General features: G+C 28.4%; 1 protein-coding gene across 1 annotated transcript; it reads left to right on the top strand.

Moving 5' to 3' along the window:
* Positions 1–12759: 12759 nt before the first annotated feature.
* LOC113869665 (phosphate transporter PHO1 homolog 1) lies at positions 12760–18371 on the top strand. The gene is made up of 14 exons (XM_027506109.1): positions 12760–13011; positions 13106–13406; positions 13845–14256; positions 14363–14411; positions 14515–14586; positions 14902–15031; positions 15638–15758; positions 15960–16209; positions 16336–16440; positions 16601–16645; positions 16933–17085; positions 17196–17474; positions 17882–18018; positions 18229–18371. Exons 1-14 carry the CDS (start codon positions 12760–12762, stop codon positions 18317–18319), a joined length of 2397 nt encoding a protein of 798 aa, XP_027361910.1. The 3' UTR covers positions 18320–18371.
* Positions 18372–20511: the final 2140 nt, after the last annotated feature.

Raw genomic sequence — 20511 nt, forward strand, 5'->3', positions numbered from 1 at the left:
TCATCAAACACTATATATGGATGTGTAATCTCTGATACGATTCGTGCACGCAACAATTACTACGCATGCACATGAATTTTCTAAGGATAAGGTACTTACTGTCACAACTACGTGTTGCAACATTCATCTCATCATGTCTATTATATGTATGTTCATATAATAGGAAAAGTCATAAATCTTAAAAGGAAATGATTTAGGCTTGTCATATAAAGAAGAGACTAAAGATTATCCAAGTGTGTAAAATCGACTGTTTGTGCCTTTCTGTGACATTGGTATATTATGATCACGAGCACCACACGAGTATACAACAATTGATTGGTAAGAGGGGGTAAGAACTAATTATAGAATGAAACCTATTTGAAGCCTATTTTAGAGTTTCCTTATTGCAAGACAATTATAGTTGCGTTTAGTTGTGGAAAGTTATTGATTTTATCTTCGTATCACCAAAAGGTAGATTTCAAATAAATAAAATCTCTTCTCCGTATAAAAGACGGTAGATTATTACTAATTGATTATTAGGGTATAGAAATGATTAAATTCTGTAAGAGAACTTTTATGATACGCTTCTTTTGATTCAGCTGTCAGCATGAAGTTACTTTCTGCAATATAATATCCTAGAATATCAGTAATGGATGAGTGATATAGGATTCAATGTTATTATTTATGCACAAAGTATGTAGTTGCAATTTTTCTGGAATGGAACAGTGATTTGATATAGCAAATATGTTAATAAATTGTTTATTTAATCTCTATTAGCACTTAATGGTTCATAAAGCATAAGATTCATTCATTTGGTAAAGTTTGTAAACATTAGGAATTGATTTCCACATATTCAAACTCTAAGAATTGATTCAAACATTAAGGAGATGAAGTCCAATTTCTTTTCCTAAAATTATTTTTGTTTGTTGATCATATCAAAAAATGATTGTTGACGATTTAGTGATTGCTTATGAAATTACAATTTATGATTTTTTTTCCTGTCTAGAATTATTTATATCCATATAAATAGATTAGTGTGTAATTTGTTTTTCTTCACTCAATTGGCCTCAAATTAATTTCTTTCAAGATTTACCGGTGGAATAAAAATAGAAATAAGTGTGAATCAACTCATTAAATTTGCAAAATAATTGAGATTTGGTCTATTATAATATTAGAAATTTAAAAAAGAAAAAGGATTCTATCTCATCCCTGAACTCATAGAAAGGGGTATAAAGAAGAAGAAAAAAAGGGAAAACTAAAATTAGTGCAATGTGGCATATTATTTCCGAAGTTATATAGATATACTCGTACGGTAAAATTCTTATCCATGAACCAATCTGTGAAGTTTTTGGTGGAAAGAAGTGAAAAAGTAAAAGATCTTTGATTATATACCAAAATACGTGGCAACGATATTTATAGTACTCTGTAATTGCTTACTTTGGAGAAGAGAAGTGGAATTAGAATAAACTAAACAAATCCAAAATGCTAGATGCCATAATAATGCTGAAAATCTTGAAAAGGTGATTCGGATTCTTCAACCTAGTACGCGACAGACACAACTCTTATTTTGCAGCCTCCTCGGTGTACAATTTATAATGCTTTTCCTAAACATAAGGAACATTTCTACTGTACCACCTACCAAACTAGATTCTAGCTCGTAGATATGCACTATATATCCCATTTTTATTCTTTATTTTTCTTGCACAATTTTTCAAATGCCATGTAAAAATATCTTTTTCTTATTTTTAGTTACATTACATTGAATATGAAAGGTCACAAAAGTTGATTGTATTGTTGAAAAAAATATCTTAATTTATAAAATTATTTTTATGATATGAATTTTATCAATCAACTATATTTACATGAATAAGTCCTGTAATTTCATGCTATTCGGTGATGTTTGTAGAAACATAGATAAAAATAGGTTTAAAATAATTGTTGGGTTGATTGATATTTTTGCTTCAACTCACAATTATTCCTCTTTAGTTAAAAATGTTTTTTGAAATCTAAATATTAGACATTTTTTATATTATTTTAATACAACTGAAATTATAAATTTTAATATAAAAAATATTTTTTGTTTAAAAAATATGTTAATTTTATTTGAGATATAATTAAATAAGTAAATAATATTGGTAAATCACTGTTAGACACACCTTACATAAAAATAATATATATGCAAATTTTTTAGCCTAAAAACTTTTTTAAATTATAATTTTAAAGATTATATTTTATCTCTTACATTTTTAAGATTATTTTTTTCAATTAATGTTAGAAAAGTTTCATATTTGATGTTGTAATTTTTTCTTTCTTCTATTATTTATTTCTTTGCTTTTCTCTATAAAAAATGCAATGTCAAAATATGAAATTTAAGGACCAATTGAAATATTTTCTTTATTATGATAATTAAATAAAAAATATTATAAATATAAAATATTAAAATAAAAATTAATGATTTTATATAATTATAAAATTAATAAAACATTAAACTAATTATGATGCATATTTTGACAAAATTATAATATATTTTACAATTTTATAATTTTAATAAAATATTAATAATTTCATATAACAGAAGTTGATCTAAGTCACAAGCAGTTTAGTATCGTTTAAATAAAGTCTCGAATTTGAATCTTTGTGTATGAAAAAAAATATTAAAAATAAAGTTATTACAATTAATTAAATAAAAGATCATGACAAAAAAAATTTAAAAAAAGTATAAATTTTAGAAAAATAATTTATATTTTTAATAGAAAAATATTTTTATATCAAATTAAAATATCTAGTTATTGATAATTTTAACTGAAAATATTATTCATAATATTTAATATTATAAATTTTATAAATATAATTATAAGTTTTTATGTAAATTTTAAATTCTACAAATATATTAAGAGAAATTTTATAAATATGAACATATATATTTGTAAAAAAATTTAAAAATTTATATAAGATAAAGTTAAGTGATAAATTAATTTTAAAATATAGAAAAAAATTAATAAAGAACTAAATAAAAATAAAATTATTACAGTAAAAAGTATAATTTATATATTATTTTAAATTAATTTTAATTCTAAAATATATAATTATAATATTTTTTAATTTTTATTTAATAAACTCTTATTTTTAATATAAATAATGTTAGTAATACATTTTTTAACTCAATCTTTACTATTAGTTAAAATTTATTAAAATTTACAAAAAGTATATAAATTTTAATAATTTTTACTCTTAAATTAATATTTTTGTCATATTTTTTAGTTTTTAATAAAATTTAACATGGTAGAAAGTGCTTGGCTACCCTTCCCTTTCTCATATATAGATTAACTTTGTTCTCCGTGAGACATGAGGTTGGAGCAAAATCAGTGGATTGAAATCAAAACAATCCTTCAGACCAATTTTGTTTTATCTATCTTCCTACTTTCGAACTCTCGTCAATTTCGACGTTGATTCTCTAAACGTCACGCGAATCAAAACCTTTACAAGCATAAATTAATTACGAACTGACACCATCTGCTCAAACAATTCATAGAAATTGAACCTTTATTCCCTCAAATTATGCTCTTAAGAGCTTAAATTAAATTAAACCCGACATTTTAGAACGAGCTTATTCAGTTATATTTCACATTAAACGTCAACATCAGCATTCCCATTTATGTATTCCCTCTCCAATTCAATGGTTTCTAACATCTGTAGGGGAATCCGAACCTCTTCGTAGGCATTATTTGAACACCAAGCCAAACCTTATAATACACTGCAAGATGCAAAGAATACAGCATATACGTGCTATTAAACTTCATGGTGCCAAATAATCTACTGTTACGCAAATTTCAGTCATAGATGTTAGAACACTATAGCCTGTTTAGCATTTAAGAAATGAGTATATGCCGAAGCTACTCAAGCATCAACTGACATGGATAATGAAATGATGGCTACTTAACATCAAATCTTATCCATGTCAAAGGAGACAACGTGGGAAATTCTGTGTAACGAATTAACAAGACTCTAGTATATTATTACATAAGCATTAGATAAAGTATAGATATATATAAAAGACTTGTGGGATATATATAATTCAAGTAAAAATACAAATTATAAAGAATATATGCATAATTAATTTAAAAGCGTTTGATTTAAGCTTTATAAAAAAAAAGTCCATAACAATATCATTAATCGCTTCCAATATTGAATAGGATTCCAAATTATACAACAGAAAACTAATTTACTAAGGACCTAAAAAATTAAGTTTTACTAATGGAGTTAAGTTAATTACAAAAGGATATTCTTTCATATCAAAATTTTCTCGAGGATTATCGCTTTACTGAACTTTGATCGAGAGAATCATATTCTAAGAAATTTACACTAATGCATTATATCTGCATGTTTGAATTAGGTCAGTACACATAACACAGAAATTATTGTTTGGATGGAGGAAAGGGTGTAGAATTGAGTATGGAATCCTATTCTAGATTACATTGCGTGATTTATTCACTGGGATGACGAAGCTCATGGAAGCATCGAATATGTGTGACAATTCATTGAATTGGTGGAAGTCATAAATATAATCTTCTTTCCCACTTTTTCTTGCTGAATTTTCTTATTATAGAAATTACTTTGATTTGATGGGTAATTCAGAGAGGATTCTGGTGGGTCGAACAGATTTGTCAATATCAAGTTTACCTGATGATGTTGAAATAAATTTATTTAAATTATTAATTTAGAAAAAAAAATGAGTTGTTTAAATTAGTGTAATTCTGCAAAATATATATATATTTAAATTTCATTTCTTTTTCATGTTCATGTCCACCACCCAATTATTCTTCTTAACAGTAATGCTAACCCTAAATATTAGTATGTACGCCATATATTAAGTGGTTAAAGGTTTATCCAAATAATAATCTATAGTTACTAAATTTTGTGTAGTTTTGTCATGGGACTAATAATACACTGTACAAAAGGTGAGGGTTCTAACAAAAACTTTTCAATTTTTTTATAAATAAGTTCACATTTTATTGTCATTTAATTTTAACTATTTTAATCATATTGTAAGAATTGAAATAATCATCAACTTTTCTCTTTCATCATCCTATACCTATTAAAATATAATAATATTTTTAAATTAATAATGAAAAGATACAAAACTTTGATTATAACAATTCCATTATCAGCATATTATTTATTCATGGTTATTTATTTTAATAAATTAAGATATTTTAGATTTATTTTATGAAAAATAATATAATAATTTTTATAAAATAATAAATATAAATTTGTATAACATTGGCTTAAATGACTTAATTTTGAAATCTTATATAGTATTATTCTTAAATTGTTCTCAAATACAAGTAATTGAGACGGGAATATACATAGATTAATGATAAAATTATACAGATAATAAATATGAGACATCAAGTATATCAACAAATACACATTAAGAATAATGATGTATCAGACTGACTTACTGTAAAATTATTAATTACATGAATTATTGAATGAGTGTCATAAACAATTTTCAATTAATTCAGTTATAGTCGAGAATATGTCGTTGAATGGTCAGATTCTAAATTAAAATTCAGAGTAATATAACTGAGTAGATTTCTCTATTACTTAATGAGTATTTAGAATGTTGTAATGAGACATGATATGTTGAAATATGGTGATATATATATATATATGCTGAGAGTGTTGAAGTATGTTGAAAAATTTTATTAAAGTTGTGAGCTATTTAATTCGTTTGGAAATGCTTAATTGACAATGTGAGCTGTTTGGTTTTATTGTGTAAATGCATAAAGTTGTGTTGCTAAGGCTGTGAAAATATATAAATATGACTGTGATGTTGAAGCTGGTTGAAGTTATATGCATTGTTGTATTGCTGAGACTGAAAATAGATTTAATTGTGCCTTATTTATATTGATTTTGTTGTGATACATTACATTCATTATCATCATTCTAAAGCTGATTAAGATGCTGAGATGTGTTCTGTCTGGATCTAGATACCGAAATAAGTCGCTCCCAGACCAGAAAACAGTTCCTCTGGATTACATAAGTTGTGAAATCAAATGGAATTGAATCGCTGCATTTGCATTAGCTGGGCTGAAAATAGGCTGAACATGCTGCATTAATTAGTTGAAACTGTTGTGCTGAATGTTGTGAAATATATTAGTTGTTTAAATCAATTTTCATATTCATATACTGTAATTTTGAGTGTTAATTATATAAGCTCACTCTTGCATTTTTCGTTGTGTTGGTATATGTGCTGCAATTATCATACAGGGGTACGTGAGTAGAAGATACAGGTAATGCGTCTATTTCTCAAGCTGGAAGGTCTGGCTGAGAGACAAAGGAGTTTGAATTTTTTTAAAATTGTAGCGTTAATTATTTTTTCAGTTTAGGTTGTAGTACTAAGCCTAAATTGTTTGGCTATACTTTTCACAGAATGTAATTATTATTCGAACAACTTGTATTTTGTTAAATTAGATATTGAAGTTTAATTTTTGAAAATTTATACTCTTTACTTTTATATATATTATCCCATAATTAAATAAAATAATTAGGAAAAGTAATGCGGAATGTCATTGATTCTTTATAAAAAAGGATTGTGATAGAACCTAGAATAAATCATATAAAAAAATGTATAAAATTTGTCATACATGTGTTACAAGAGTAATATCTATTGACCTCATAAGAGAGTTAAATTATGAAATGTATGACCATATTTAGTAAAATAAATATAAAATATTTATTTTGAGAAAGTTTATTTAGATATTAAAAGAATAAAATTAAATTTTACAATGTGACACATTGCATATGTAGTACTTAATTAGATATACAGATAAAATAAATAATTATATTGTAATATTTTCATATAAATGTTTTATGTTGATTTAATGATATTTTTTGTATTTGGATAATAATGACAAATTGGTAGATGTCTCTAAAAGATACACATTTTTGTCTCTAAAAGATACACATTTTTGTTGTTCTTAGATCAATCTTTTTTTTCTTTCAGCTGCAACTTGAGTTGATGGAAAACATAAGCATCTAAATACTCTTAGGCAAGACAAATCAAGTATTTGATTGTAGAAAACTTGGAAGGGTTTTGATTAGACAAATATTTGGTCAAATACATTGAATGGGTGACTACAAAATTTCAAAAAATAATTAATAAGTGGCTATGAGAACCTCTTCCTCTAAACTTTTCTCTTCCAGCAAAATTCCCTTTTGACATATTTGCATTGATGTTGGTTCCTTCATTGAAATTCTAAACTCCCTCTCTTGTTGAATCAACATGGGAGCACTTTGTTCAATGAAGGTAACTAATTTACCAACATTATTTGGAATCTCACAATAGCATATTGGTCATTCAAGGAACTTAACATTTGCATAAAGGTATAGGCATAAAGTATTTTAGTTCTTTCCATTTCATCTTGAGATGTGTGAAGTAAGTAATGATTGACAATTCACCTTGCTTAAAAGAATAAAGTATTAACATGGTAATATCATTCCTTGATATTATTCCATGTTGCAATAACTCTCTCTGGGCACAAAGCACTTTGTGCTATTGTTGAGTCCAAAGATCAATTATCAGGACAAAATCATTGTGTTGCATCTCACTTAGGTAAAGATCACATGATCAAATAAAGGGATTTTTAAAATGGTACCATCAATAAATTGAGTGGTAAGTAGCAACATTCCAGGTGACCATGCATTATTCTTTCCATTGAGCATGATCAATACAAAAATTGCTCCTAAGTTCTCATTGGGATGAATATGGTAAGGGTTTGATGGATCAAAAGCCAGATTCACCACATATTAATAAAAAAAACCTGAACCTAAGAAATGTTTCAAGATTTCTCAAGGAAGAAGAATGAGAAGAGAAAAATACAAAATAGAAGTAAGAAACAAAAGCATAAAAGATACAAAGAAAAAATAAAATAAAATTTATAAATAAATAAAAAAGTTCAATGAAGTAGCGTAACATGTATTAAAATAAATGAAACTTTTCATAGCATGCCAAATTTAAACATAATAGCCTTGTACAAGAAAAAAAAAAGAGCATAACTTATTAAATATTAAGATTCATTCACCGTAAAATTTGAAAGATTTCAGTTACAATATATAGGAAAAATATACATATATATATATATATATATATATATATATATATATATACACACAGAGAGAGAGATAAAGAAATGAGCTATTTACTATTCGAATTAAAATAAAAAAAAAAGTCAGTATAACTAATTCACTAATTAATAGAAACAAAAATATTTGTTAAATTATTTAAATTTATGTCTTGCCACATAACTTAGTTGTTTAAATTTAATATTAAATTCTTTTATGATTGTTTTTAAGCATATATGGATCAACACATCAGTTTATTATTATTATTTAACCATGTAACTGTTATTTGTTTCGAGGATAACATTTTAGCAATATAATATAACAATTTGATGCTATGGTATGATACGAACCAAAGTTCATATCCTTGTTTGGTCATTTTTATTTATTTTATTTTTTTAATATAAATTAAAAAAAACATATATATATATATATATAAGGAAATAAATTTATTCAAAATGTGAGTACAAGTAATATTCTAAACAAATAAAAAGGTGTTTAAGAATTTTAAAGCATTGAATGGTTCTTAAGACCTCATTTATAATAAGTGATATTAAAAGGCACATGTATATTAAGAACTTTCTTAGGATGGTGTTATTTATTTATTTTTAAAAAATATGAAAGACGACTTTTTATAGTACTTGTTTAAGAAAGTGTTATTAAATGATTAATGGCTCTTCATTAAGAAAGAAGTAACATTTTCAGCTCTTTATTTTTCATTAAAATAATCAAATTAAACCTTGACACTTGTTTTTTTAACATAAGATAATTTTAGAGAAAAATTATACTAATAAAAATTATACTAACACCTAATAATTTTCCTTTTTTGTTAATAAATAATCAATTTATTGTAGTGTATTGCATCTAATAATTTAAATTTTTAAAAATTTGATTTTAACATAGTATTAAGGATGTGTTTAGTAACAAGAATTTATAACTTATTTAAGAGTTTATAGTTTATTTTTAAAAAAAAAGCTAGTAAAATTGTTTAACAACTACAAAATAAAAGAAGTTTATCATAAAAATTAACTTTTAAAAAATTTGTTGAAACAACATTTAACTTATAGCTTATTGATATTGATAATCTTATTTTATTTTTACTTTTATTTTTTACCATTTAAAAAAATTACACATAGGTAAAAAATTTAAATTACTCTTTTTTATTTAATTTTAATATTATATTAATATAATATGACATATTTTTTTTGTCATTTAAATTTCATATATTTTTACCAGACAACTTAAATTCAGTTGATTACTTGTTCACTATAAGTTTTTAGTAATTTTACCAAAATATAATCAATTCATTCACATTTCATTATCAAATTAATTTTTATTATAAAATAAAATTAAGTTTCAATGACCAGTTTTAAGGACGCACCTCTTAATTAATTAGATGCTGACTTAATGTTTTAACTCTAGTAATAAAAAGTGGGTGTCACATCCTTACTTACTAAACAAAGTACATCTTTAGTTACTTTGTTCATTTACTTGAAATTATATAACTAAGAAAATAAATAAATTTAATATCTACTAATTTTTAATAAAAAAATATGCTATTTGAATATTTGGTGTTGATATAAGTATTTAAAATTAACTCTAAGTTTAAATTTGATAAGAAAAAAACATATGAGTAAATTAATATTAAAAGTTTCTGAGAAATAAAATTTAGTTTAATAATCTTCGTCTTAAAATTAATTAATCTTTGATTATCAGATGTAAAATATTATTGATACACGTTAAAAAGTAAGAAACCTTTGTTTTCTAAAATATAATTGAGGCTTGATTAGGAAGATTTTATTTACTCAATAAATTAAATTCTCAAAGTTTTCAATAGAACAAATAAAAGAAAGTAATTTAATTGTACAATGTCACACTCTAAAGTTGTGTTTAGATAAAGAATTTTAAAATTTCAAAAATATATGAAAGCAATAATAAAGTATGTTTAAAATGAAAGTTAAGTATGAGAAGAGTTATGAACGGCAAATATAAAAAGTTAAGTATAATTGAGAAATTTTTAATCTCTCTTAAAAATAAGTTATTTAAAATTCTTTCTATTTAAAATAAAAATTATCTAATTAAAATTTTATAGTATTTTAAAACAACACCCAATCCAAACACAAGTCAAGAGATTTGATTCAAACATGTAGATATTTGATCCTCTAATTTTGTGAAATTAATGAAGATAACAAAAAGAACACTGTTTGTTTCTCATGGAAATGCTTTTGTGACTGGCCCACTGTGTTCAAACAAAGGTCAAGATCAAAAGGCATGTAGGGTCAAATGAATGCCATTGTTTGTAAAAAAACGGAGTAGAATGTAACATGATAATGTAAATAATGATGTAGAAGGAATGAACACACTGGTGGGAATTGGGTAGAGGCTCTGCATGGGCGCACCAAATGTTATATGCTATCCTAATCAGACCATCATTTTCATGGCCTGTCATTGGCGCCATATACCTGAACCCTCAGATTTTGTGGGTAACTTTATCTTTTCCTACGTGGAAATATATGTTTCTCTTACGTTTAATCATTTGCCTATAATAGGAGAAATATTATATGTTTATCCTTTTCTTCTTAATTAGCTTATCCATGCAAATTGATCAATATTAATTATAAACAAGAGTTAGAATACAACCTATTGCACGTGTTTTGAGTTACTATTTTGGTTATAGCACACAAATTCACTACTTTAATCATTAGACTAGCTAGCTCCTCTGTTCTTAGAAATTCTACCTTTTTTGTGTTATTTAAGCAATGATTCGACACCATATGCACATAATTCCCTATATATAGTTTAATTTGTACAATTTTTAGGCTGAGAGGATGAAGTTCTGTTCACATGTCACATATGGGAAAGAATATTTATTTTAAGTGGTAGATAATGCTTGAGTTTTGTTTGATTGTGCCTTAACTGTGTATATTACACAGATTGTTTACCAATCCAAATAACCTTGTACGGATGCATGAATAATTAATATAAGTTTATGAATAAACCCACATTTATTTTTGCAAAGTATTAAAGAATATACTTTTCATGCGCAAATAATAAGTTTAGAAACAAAATATTTTTTCATGTGAAAATATATTTTCATGCACATAATAATAGTAGAACATAGAGAGAGAGAGAGAGAGAGAGAGAGAGAGAGAGGCCCCAATGAAAAGAAAAAAAGAAAAACCCAAAATAGCGTATCTTTGAGTCGGCTATCTTAGGGTGGCGCTGTCAGTTCTCCACAATTATAATGGTGATTTTGCAATCCATGTCTAAGAAGAAAACTGAAAAGATGGCACCTTTGTTTGTGTGTTTTGAGAGAGGTAGGAGTGAAACGGCTACAGGTTACAAATTATGTAGCTTTTCATGGAAGGTCCCATCATGTTCACAAGTTGGCTAGTTAGTGGGTTTAGAACCAAAGAATAGAACACGGAAGCTCCTTCACTCACCCACTACTGCTATTAGCAAGGTACTATAGTATACCAAATATATTAGCACCCTTATTACATGTCACCACATTTTTATGCTACTTATCCTAAGTACATTGGACATCCAGTATGGAGGAATTATTCCATACGAAAACCGTGTATTAAAGTTGAGCCAAATCTACTATTTCCAACGTACAAAGATTCCTCAATGTAACATACTGGGAACTGCCTAATTTATATCTCTAATATTTTAAAGAACGAAAACGTGCCACTGAGTGTACAAATGGGTGTTGGATAAATTTTCATGATGCTATCAATTTTTGTTGGTTTTTTATTTTCATATTTTGGACAAATTCTTATTTTGGTATGGAAATAAGGAAGCAGGAGGTGGTTATGTTCTCCTATGGTTTGTTGTGGTACAAATTTGACTTGTCAATACAACTGATCAATCAAGGTCTATGAAATGAATTGCCAAGAATTGGCGAAATTGAATCCTTGTGAGTGTGATGAGTGCATCTTCTGCTAGGCCTAGACGTGAGAAATGGACTAAACTTTTATATTGAAACAAAAGGAGGGGGTGCTTGAAAGTGGAGAGGTTGTGAAAAGCTTTTAGTTTATCCTGAATTAGTGGAAATCAGGCTGGGCTAATTAGAGGGCACCTTTGTGTGCTAGCAAATAATTTAGCCAATATGTTTCGCTTTTAACCAATGAACAATTCTTGACTTAACTTATAGGACACCATCACATTTATATATCAAAAATGCCCCTTTGATTATTGTGTGTTTATTAATACCTCTTGTGCTCAAAATGATTTTTGCTTGTGAATTATTGTGGCAAACTTTATACGGTTCCTCCAAAATGAAAAAGCATGGTCATGCTCTATGTGTATTCTGAATAGTCCAATTTGTCCCTACTCAAATCCACTTTAAATTCCCACGCTTTTCAAATTCCTCATGAAGACATGTTGGCCGAGAAGTGATCCTAACCGGTGGTGGTTTGGTTACTTTCCGGCGAACCTTGCCATTGTACCTGCCAAATCTCAAGTGGAGAAGCATAGGATCTAAGTATATTATAGAATGTGCTCAAGAGCATCAGTACCACAATTTCAATCAAATTATCTTTTCCAACCCCATATATAATGTCATCTTGGGCTTCCATTGAGCACTCACAAGGCAACAACAACAACAACACTTCTTCTCTATAAGCTTCCAAAGAACATACATAGAAGAAGAAGATGGTCAAGTTCTCTAAGCAGTTTGAGGGCCAACTCATTCCTGAATGGAAAGAGGCCTTTGTTGATTACTGGCAACTCAAGAAGGACCTTAAAAAAGTCCAACCTTTTAATAATACCAACAACAATACACCCAACAAGCACCAAACTAGTAGTAGTAGTATTAGTACTCGTTCTGTACCCAAGTACATCTTTTCATCACTAAGAAACTACTCTTTATTTGGTCATCAGCATAGAGATCATGGACCAATTCAAGTAACTTCTCTTTCTTAAAGACATTAAAAACAGTTTCTCAAATATTGTTTTGTGTATTTGGTTGATTCATGAGAGCTGTTTTGGTCTTTTTCAGGTCCATAGGAAACTTGCCTCATCATCTTTTAATGGTGACATGTATGAGACTGAACTGCTTGAGCAATTTGCTGACACTGATGCTACTAAGGAATTTTTTGCATGTTTGGACCAGCAACTAAACAAGGTCAATAAATTTTATAGAACAAAGGAGAAGGAGTTCATGGATAGAGGGGATTCCTTGAAAAAACAAATGGACATTCTCCTTATGCTCAAATCTGCATTCAAGGAACAGCAGGGTAAAGCAGGCTCTTCCCATGGCTCCAAGGAGGACCAATCTATCTCCTGCACATTCTCTAATGGTACATAACTGACCATGTCCTCTTAATGGATCAATTTTAGAATTTAATATGCTTAGTTTGAATATTTAGTCACGATTTAACTGCCATTCCAATCATGTTCTTACAATTATGTATATGATATTCATTTATCTATCTGTCATCATATCTGCTCCTAAACGAGTGTGTCACGTGGGCACACATGTACACCTATATGCATTTGAATATGAAATCTTTATCATAAGTGAATCATTTAAATTTTATCACATGGTTAGACAACACATTTCTTTCCTAATTGTGGTCGAATGAAAAAAGAAAAAAAATAAAAACTTTATAGGCAATAGTGATCACTTTCATAGGATACAAAAATTACTATAATTTTTCTATCCTTGCTACATGAAACATAATGTAAGGAACAAATGAGTAATTATGTGTATCTCAAATTCTGTTTACTGAAAACAGAGGAGGACTCTGTTAGGAACAGAACACAGCAAGAAGAAGTGCAGGACACTACTAGCATTGAAGATTTAGAGAAAAATGAAGCCCCATTTTCAGATTCCCCTCGTGCAGATGAAGTTGGGAAGACTACGCAGATAAAAAGAGACGATGGAAAATTCAGAACACTTTCTGGCCGCATCATCAATTGCCAAGGGAAGAATCTGAGGATAAACATTCCTTTGACAACACCGTCTCGAACCTTTTCGGCCATAAGCTACCTGCTCAGGGAAGATTTGCTCAATCAGTCTTCAAGGAAATGTGGTCCAGAAGGTGGAAAAATTCATCTAAACAAATCTAATTTGCACCATGCTGAAAAGATGATCAAAGGAGGCTTTATTGAACTCTACAAAGGACTAGGATATCTCAAAGTCTACAGGTATAAATATAATCACAAACTTCTATGGCCACTTATAGACCTATTTGTTTAATCAACTTGACAAATATGTAAAATTTCATGTTTTCTCCACGGTATTAATTTTCAGGAACTTGAACATGCTTGCATTTATAAAGATTCTGAAGAAGTTTGACAAGGTAAGTGGATTAGAGGCTTCAAAGTTGATGTTAAAATTGAATTTTCAATTACACATTTATAGTAAGTGAAATAACAAAATAGCTTTTCTTTGTGGTTTTTCAGGTCACTGCAAAACAAATTCTTCCTATCTATCTCAAAGTGGTTGAGAGTTCCTATTTCAATAGCTCAGACAAGGTAAATCACAGGCACAAATTAAAACTGCTGCATACTAAAATATCTAACTTCCATCATGACAAACATTGATGAAAGATATGTGTTATAACATATCATATCATGTTAAGAGCTTGGCCACAAGTTATCCTTGCACCTGAAAGTTCACCGACAATATCAAGTGGCCAATAATCCTATGATTCATGTCTGCACCACTAAATGATGACTTCAAGTCATGTAAATAAAAATTGGATATGCTTGTCTGTCACTTGCACAAGAGTTTCTTTAACTTTGTGAACCTGCTTTTCTTTGTTTGCTTATTAGTCTAAGAAATGACAGGTGATGAAGTTAGCCGATGAAGTTGAGGAACTGTTTATCAAAAACTTTGCCGAAGATAATCGACGAAAGGGCATGAAATACCTTAGGCCAAGCCAGCGCAAAGAATCACATGCTGTAACTTTCTTCATTGGTGAGTTACTTTTAGCCAAATATTTGGACTTTTTTCATTTTGTCTTTTGGTTATCAATCACTTTGGTAGAGATCTTTAGGCTCATTTGCTTTGTGACCATTAGTATCTAAAGAAAACACAATATGGAACCTTTAAACCACTAAGCTCACAAAAAGGAATGGCAGAAACTGGTCCACTCTTTGGTGGATGCCAAGTACAGGTCCCATGCTACCCTATATCATATTTAGGCCATACATAACCTTATGAAGAATGAACCTTAAAAGGACCATCACAACCTATGAGGCCAACATAACAATTTTTCTTTGGTCATGGCCTAGGTGGCTTTCACACACACTATGACACCTTCCTTCAGTGCAATTATTGTACACAAACCATGATAACTATCTCTTCCTTGTTAGTGAAACCTAAACCTATTGATCCTGTTAGCAAGATTAACCTAGAAGAAAACAAAAATAGTCAAAATTAAAGTTCCTTGTTCATGACAATTCATCCTTGGTGAATTAACTAGTGCGTCCATACAAAATTGCCAAACATTTTTGCATAAATAGTGTAGGTTATATAAAAAGTTATTTTTAACATAACTGATTATCTTTCAAATAAAATCAGGACTATTTACCGGATGCTTCGTGGCGCTTCTAGCGGGATATGCTATAATGGCTCATGTAACTGGTCTGTACAGACCACATCAAAATTCAGTTTACATGGAAACTGCCTACCCTGTGCTTAGGTAACTAAACCTAACTTATAGCAAAAGATTTCATTAAAATGTGCCTAATATTTGAACATCAATAAGTTTGTGTACATTATGTTTCAGCTTATTTTAAAGAAATAATCGCCTATTTTTGCCAGTTTCCTAAGACAAGTTTTGAAAAAAATAATAATAATTATGTCCGAGCATGCATAACAAGTTGCTGTTTTGATTTTGCAGCATGTTCAGCCTAGTATTTCTACATTTCTTTCTTTATGGTTGCAACATTCTTGCATGGAGAAGGACTCGTATAAACTACAGCTTCATTTTTGAATTGGCCCCTACCAAGGAACTCAAGTACAGAGATATATTCTTGATTTGTACAATGGCAATGACTATTGTGGTAGGGGTAATGTTTCTTCATCTGACTCTACTGACAAAAGGTTATTCTTATGTCCAAGTTCAAGACATTCCAGGACTTCTTCTTCTGGTAATTATTTTTGTTATATGTTGCATTCATTCACTTTTGCGTTTTTTTGGCGCTTTCCTATACAGTGTCTCTAATACTTAGGTTACTTACCAAAGCTGAAATTTAACATTTTTACTTCACGTGCAGGGCTTCTTACTAATCCTAGTATGTCCCTTCAACGTTATATACCGGTCAAGCCGTTACCGTTTCCTTTGTGTGATAAGGAACATAATTTTGTCACCCCTTTACAAGGTAGTGTTTCCCACTATCATCATTGTAGCATCATGTCATCAGGCACAAAACACAGTGTCACTAATTTTCCCAAAAGTAAAATGAAAATAAAAAAATAAATTCAGCAAAAACAATTATTGTTGTGGACATAACCTCTCTTGTTTCCCTCTTGTCTCCTTAGGTTGTCATGCTGGATTTTTTCATGGCTGATCAACTTTGTAGTCAGGTAGTATTTTGTTGGAAGCCCTTTATTTTATTGGCAATGAATAGCTCACTCAATGATAAAGAAAAAACAGCTGATTTTCTAATCGATCATATTAACATCAGCCTTAAAACTAATTTTAAGAATTTGACAGTAGTAAAATTTTATTAAAAAAGAAAGTATTGTTATATTAAAAATGTGACAAGTATTATTTTTTTAAAAAATCTTACTATTATTAATCCCCTTAAAATTAACTTTAAAGTTAATAATAACATTTTCCTTAATTAATAATTGTATAATTTATTTTACAGGTGCCAATGCTCAGGAATCTTGAGTACGTGGCATGCTATTATATAACTGGTAGCTACAAAACTCAGGACTATGGATACTGCATGAGGACAAAGCACTATAGAGATTTAGCCTATGCAGTGTCATTTCTACCCTATTATTGGAGGGCTATGCAGGTAAACACTAATGCTTTTTGGGTCTCTTCAAGTATCTTATTATTATGCAATCCAATAACTAAGAAATGGATCATAGAAGTGATGTCTCCCAATTGGTTTTGTTTTTGTAGTGTGCTAGAAGATGGTTTGATGAAGGGCAGACAAGTCACCTAGTGAATCTAGGAAAATATGTATCAGCAATGTTAGCAGCAGGTGCCAAAGTGGCTTATGAGAAAGATGGGAGTGTAGGGTGGCTTTGTCTCCTTGTGATCATGTCAAGTGCTGCAACTGTATACCAATTGTATTGGGACTTTGTAAAAGACTGGGGTTTGCTTCAAATGAATTCCAAGAATCCATGGCTAAGGAATGAATTAATGCTTCGGAGAAAAGTGATTTACTACTTGTCAATGGTATTATACATCAGGCCCCTCTCTATGTCTTTACTAAGGAGTTTGTGGATCATTGGCACTCAAAAGCTATTATTATCTTCACTTATCAAAATTAGCCAAACTAATTATCATCTTAGCAAAGAGGACAGTAACCTTTGCTATATGGTGATCATGATAATAAAATATCACAGAGTGGAGAATAAACACATATTCTCAAAAGAAATGCTGATAAGGCCATTATACAAATTAAAGTGAGATTCCAAATCTAGGTCAAAAAAGACAAATATAATAATAGCAAGGGATTATATTTCGCCTAATAATATTAAGCACACATTGTACAAGCAAATTATGATATTTCTTTTCAGATCACAAATATGGGCCCTCCACTTTTAGACCTTGACCATCAACAACTTTGGCACTTTATGCAGGGATTAAACCTTATTCTCAGGCTTGCTTGGTTGCAAACTGTCCTCCATTCAAGTTTTGAAAACGTTGATTATAGAGTAACTTGCTTATTTTTAGCAGCTCTTGAAGTTATTAGACGAGGGCTGTGGAATTTCTTCAGGTAAACAAATCAATTAACACTTCCATTTATTTTCACTAATATACATGCATAATAGTTATATTTTTTTTAATTACTCAAAACTGACCTTATAAACTTATGATAATATTTTCTAAGTTTCAATGCAAATTAAGAAACCTTCTGTAGGGAATCCATGATCCAACAACACTGCCATTCAAATGCTACATGATAAATAATACTTTATTGGTGCAGATTGGAGAATGAGCATCTAAATAATGCTGGCAAGTTTAGAGCAGTGAAGATAGTACCACTTCCTTTTCATGAAGTGGATGAGGAAGACTAATATAATAAAGCCATTTGCAGATTTATTCCATGGCAGGGGTATGCTTCCAGACAAATATTTCAAAGAGCCCATTAGTTGTCTTCACTCAAGTTGATGTATTATTGATCAACTTGATTATTTCATTTCGTTGATTTGCCAGATATCCTCCTCAATTGTATACACAATTTTTCGTTAAGGAGAAACAAATAAATAAATAAAAATTAATGACAAAGTGCGGTTCCACCATTTGTCAATTGTCATGTACTTTCATATCCATTATTATCCCACACTATTATGTATAATTTCCAACTACAGAGGGAATAGCGAAAAAGCATGCTCTGTTTTAATAAAATTGTTTGTGACTATAGTACTCCTTAATACAGTTTGGCCAATCCTTTCTTTAACTTTGATGGTTTTAATGCCCGATAATTTAAAATTGAATAAAATTAATTTTTAAGTATTGAATGTAATCAAAATGTGTTTTATTAAAGCATGTACTTTTTATCAAGAAGTGCAAGAATTGATTTTATAATTTTAAGACAAACAAAACCTATGTAAAGTTGAATATATTCTCAATTCTAATAAAATTCTTCTGAATCAAAAGCGATAATGGTAAACGAGTATAATTTTCTGATAAAAGAGTACCTATGATTAAAGTGTTGAATTGTTTACCAATGAAACTAGTTGATGACAGAGCAATTAGCTAAGAGGCATTGCATTGAGACTAAACCAATATTTGGAGACACAACCACAACAGGGTATTAACTCTATTGCTCTCTACTAAATAGGGTCCAAAACATGAAAACAATACCAAACAGTATACTTGGAACAGGTCACAATATTCTTAAACATTTTCTATAAAAATGAAAAAAATATGTCACAATATTCTGTTGTATGACAAAATTTCAATGTTGTCATCATGGTGTAGTCTTAATCATCTACAGTTATCATGAACCCACCAAAGTTATCGTGCTGGCTAAATGGTTGCTCCATTCTGTACTTCTATTAAATGGATTTTGAATTAAATGAATCAAATCTCAATTGAAGGGAACCTATCAATTTATCTATTTATTTATCTGACTAAAGAAACACTAATAACATTTTTAATTATTAATTGTCATTTAAAAATATTTAAAGGTGATAAGGCATCTCATTTCTCTACTTCAGCATCACATGCCACAGTTTTGAGCTTTCTTCCTACACTTTGCACTTTGAGAAGGTCCTAAACACCATAAACAAAATCCCAAATGAATTGAGAGCTCTCTAATTCTCTTGTCAATTATATTCCTATAAATTTATTCGATTAGATTTTCCTGTTGCTCGTTAAAAATTCAACGATCAAAATAAATTTTGTATTTTAAATAAATATATTAAAATTAATATTTTTTAAAAAATTTATAAAATAATATATTAACATAAAATTAATATATTAACATAAAATTAATATATTAACCATATATTTACTATCTTTAATGATATAGATTTTTTTTTAATTTTAAATAAAAAATACATCATTTCCTTCCCTTTTAAACATTTATTAGAGTTTACTTATATACTACAAAATATATGAAATAAAAAATGAGTTTTATTAATCTCAACTCTTAAAGTTGAGAATAAATAACTAATAATAATAAAAGTTTATGAGAAAGAGAAACAATTATTATATTTTTATAATTTCAATACAATAATTATGTATTTTTTTCATAAAAACTTTTTATTTGTAGATATTTAAATCCAGCCTTAAGGATTAAGGTTAACAAAAACCCATAAAAAATTACATATTCTAAATGTAGAATATACAAGGGAATTTGCATTGAAAGAAAAACATATAATAAACCCATACTCATTTTATTTTTTATTATGGAGAAATTAATGTAAATTATACTCTCTATTTAATTAGTTACCTTTATTATTTATAATTTAACAAAAAACAGTATAAACTTTACCTAATAACAAAAAACGTGTAAAGTATATGAGAGATGCTCTGCTAGTACTATTTTTCTTTTAAAAAATTTAATAAAAGAAGTTTGGTACCTTTTGCCTTTTACTAATTCATTTTTAAATCATTTTCTTCTTTATTACAATTATTTATTTGAATCACATATATATTGTATACTATTATGTTTATTTTTGTTTTATACTTATCTCAAAAATATACTTTACATGTATAAAAGAAAAACCCCAAAAATGTCCCATTCTAATGCAAATAGTAT

This window comes from Abrus precatorius, unplaced genomic scaffold, assembly GCF_003935025.1.
Source record: "Abrus precatorius isolate BTA unplaced genomic scaffold, Abrus_2018 Scaffold6, whole genome shotgun sequence".
NCBI classification, from domain to species: Eukaryota; Viridiplantae; Streptophyta; class Magnoliopsida; order Fabales; family Fabaceae; genus Abrus; species Abrus precatorius.

Bases quoted from the DNA above. Each gene is read 5' to 3' on its own strand.
- LOC113869665 (XM_027506109.1), top strand. From the start codon at position 12,760: ATGGTCAAGTTCTCTAAGCAGTTTGAGGGCCAACTCATTCCTGAATGG. The intron at 14,257-14,362 runs GTATAAATATAA...ATTAATTTTCAG, and splicing joins GGATATCTCAAAGTCTACAG to GAACTTGAACATGCTTGCAT. The intron at 16,646-16,932 runs GTAGTATTTTGT...TTTATTTTACAG, and splicing joins CTGATCAACTTTGTAGTCAG to GTGCCAATGCTCAGGAATCT.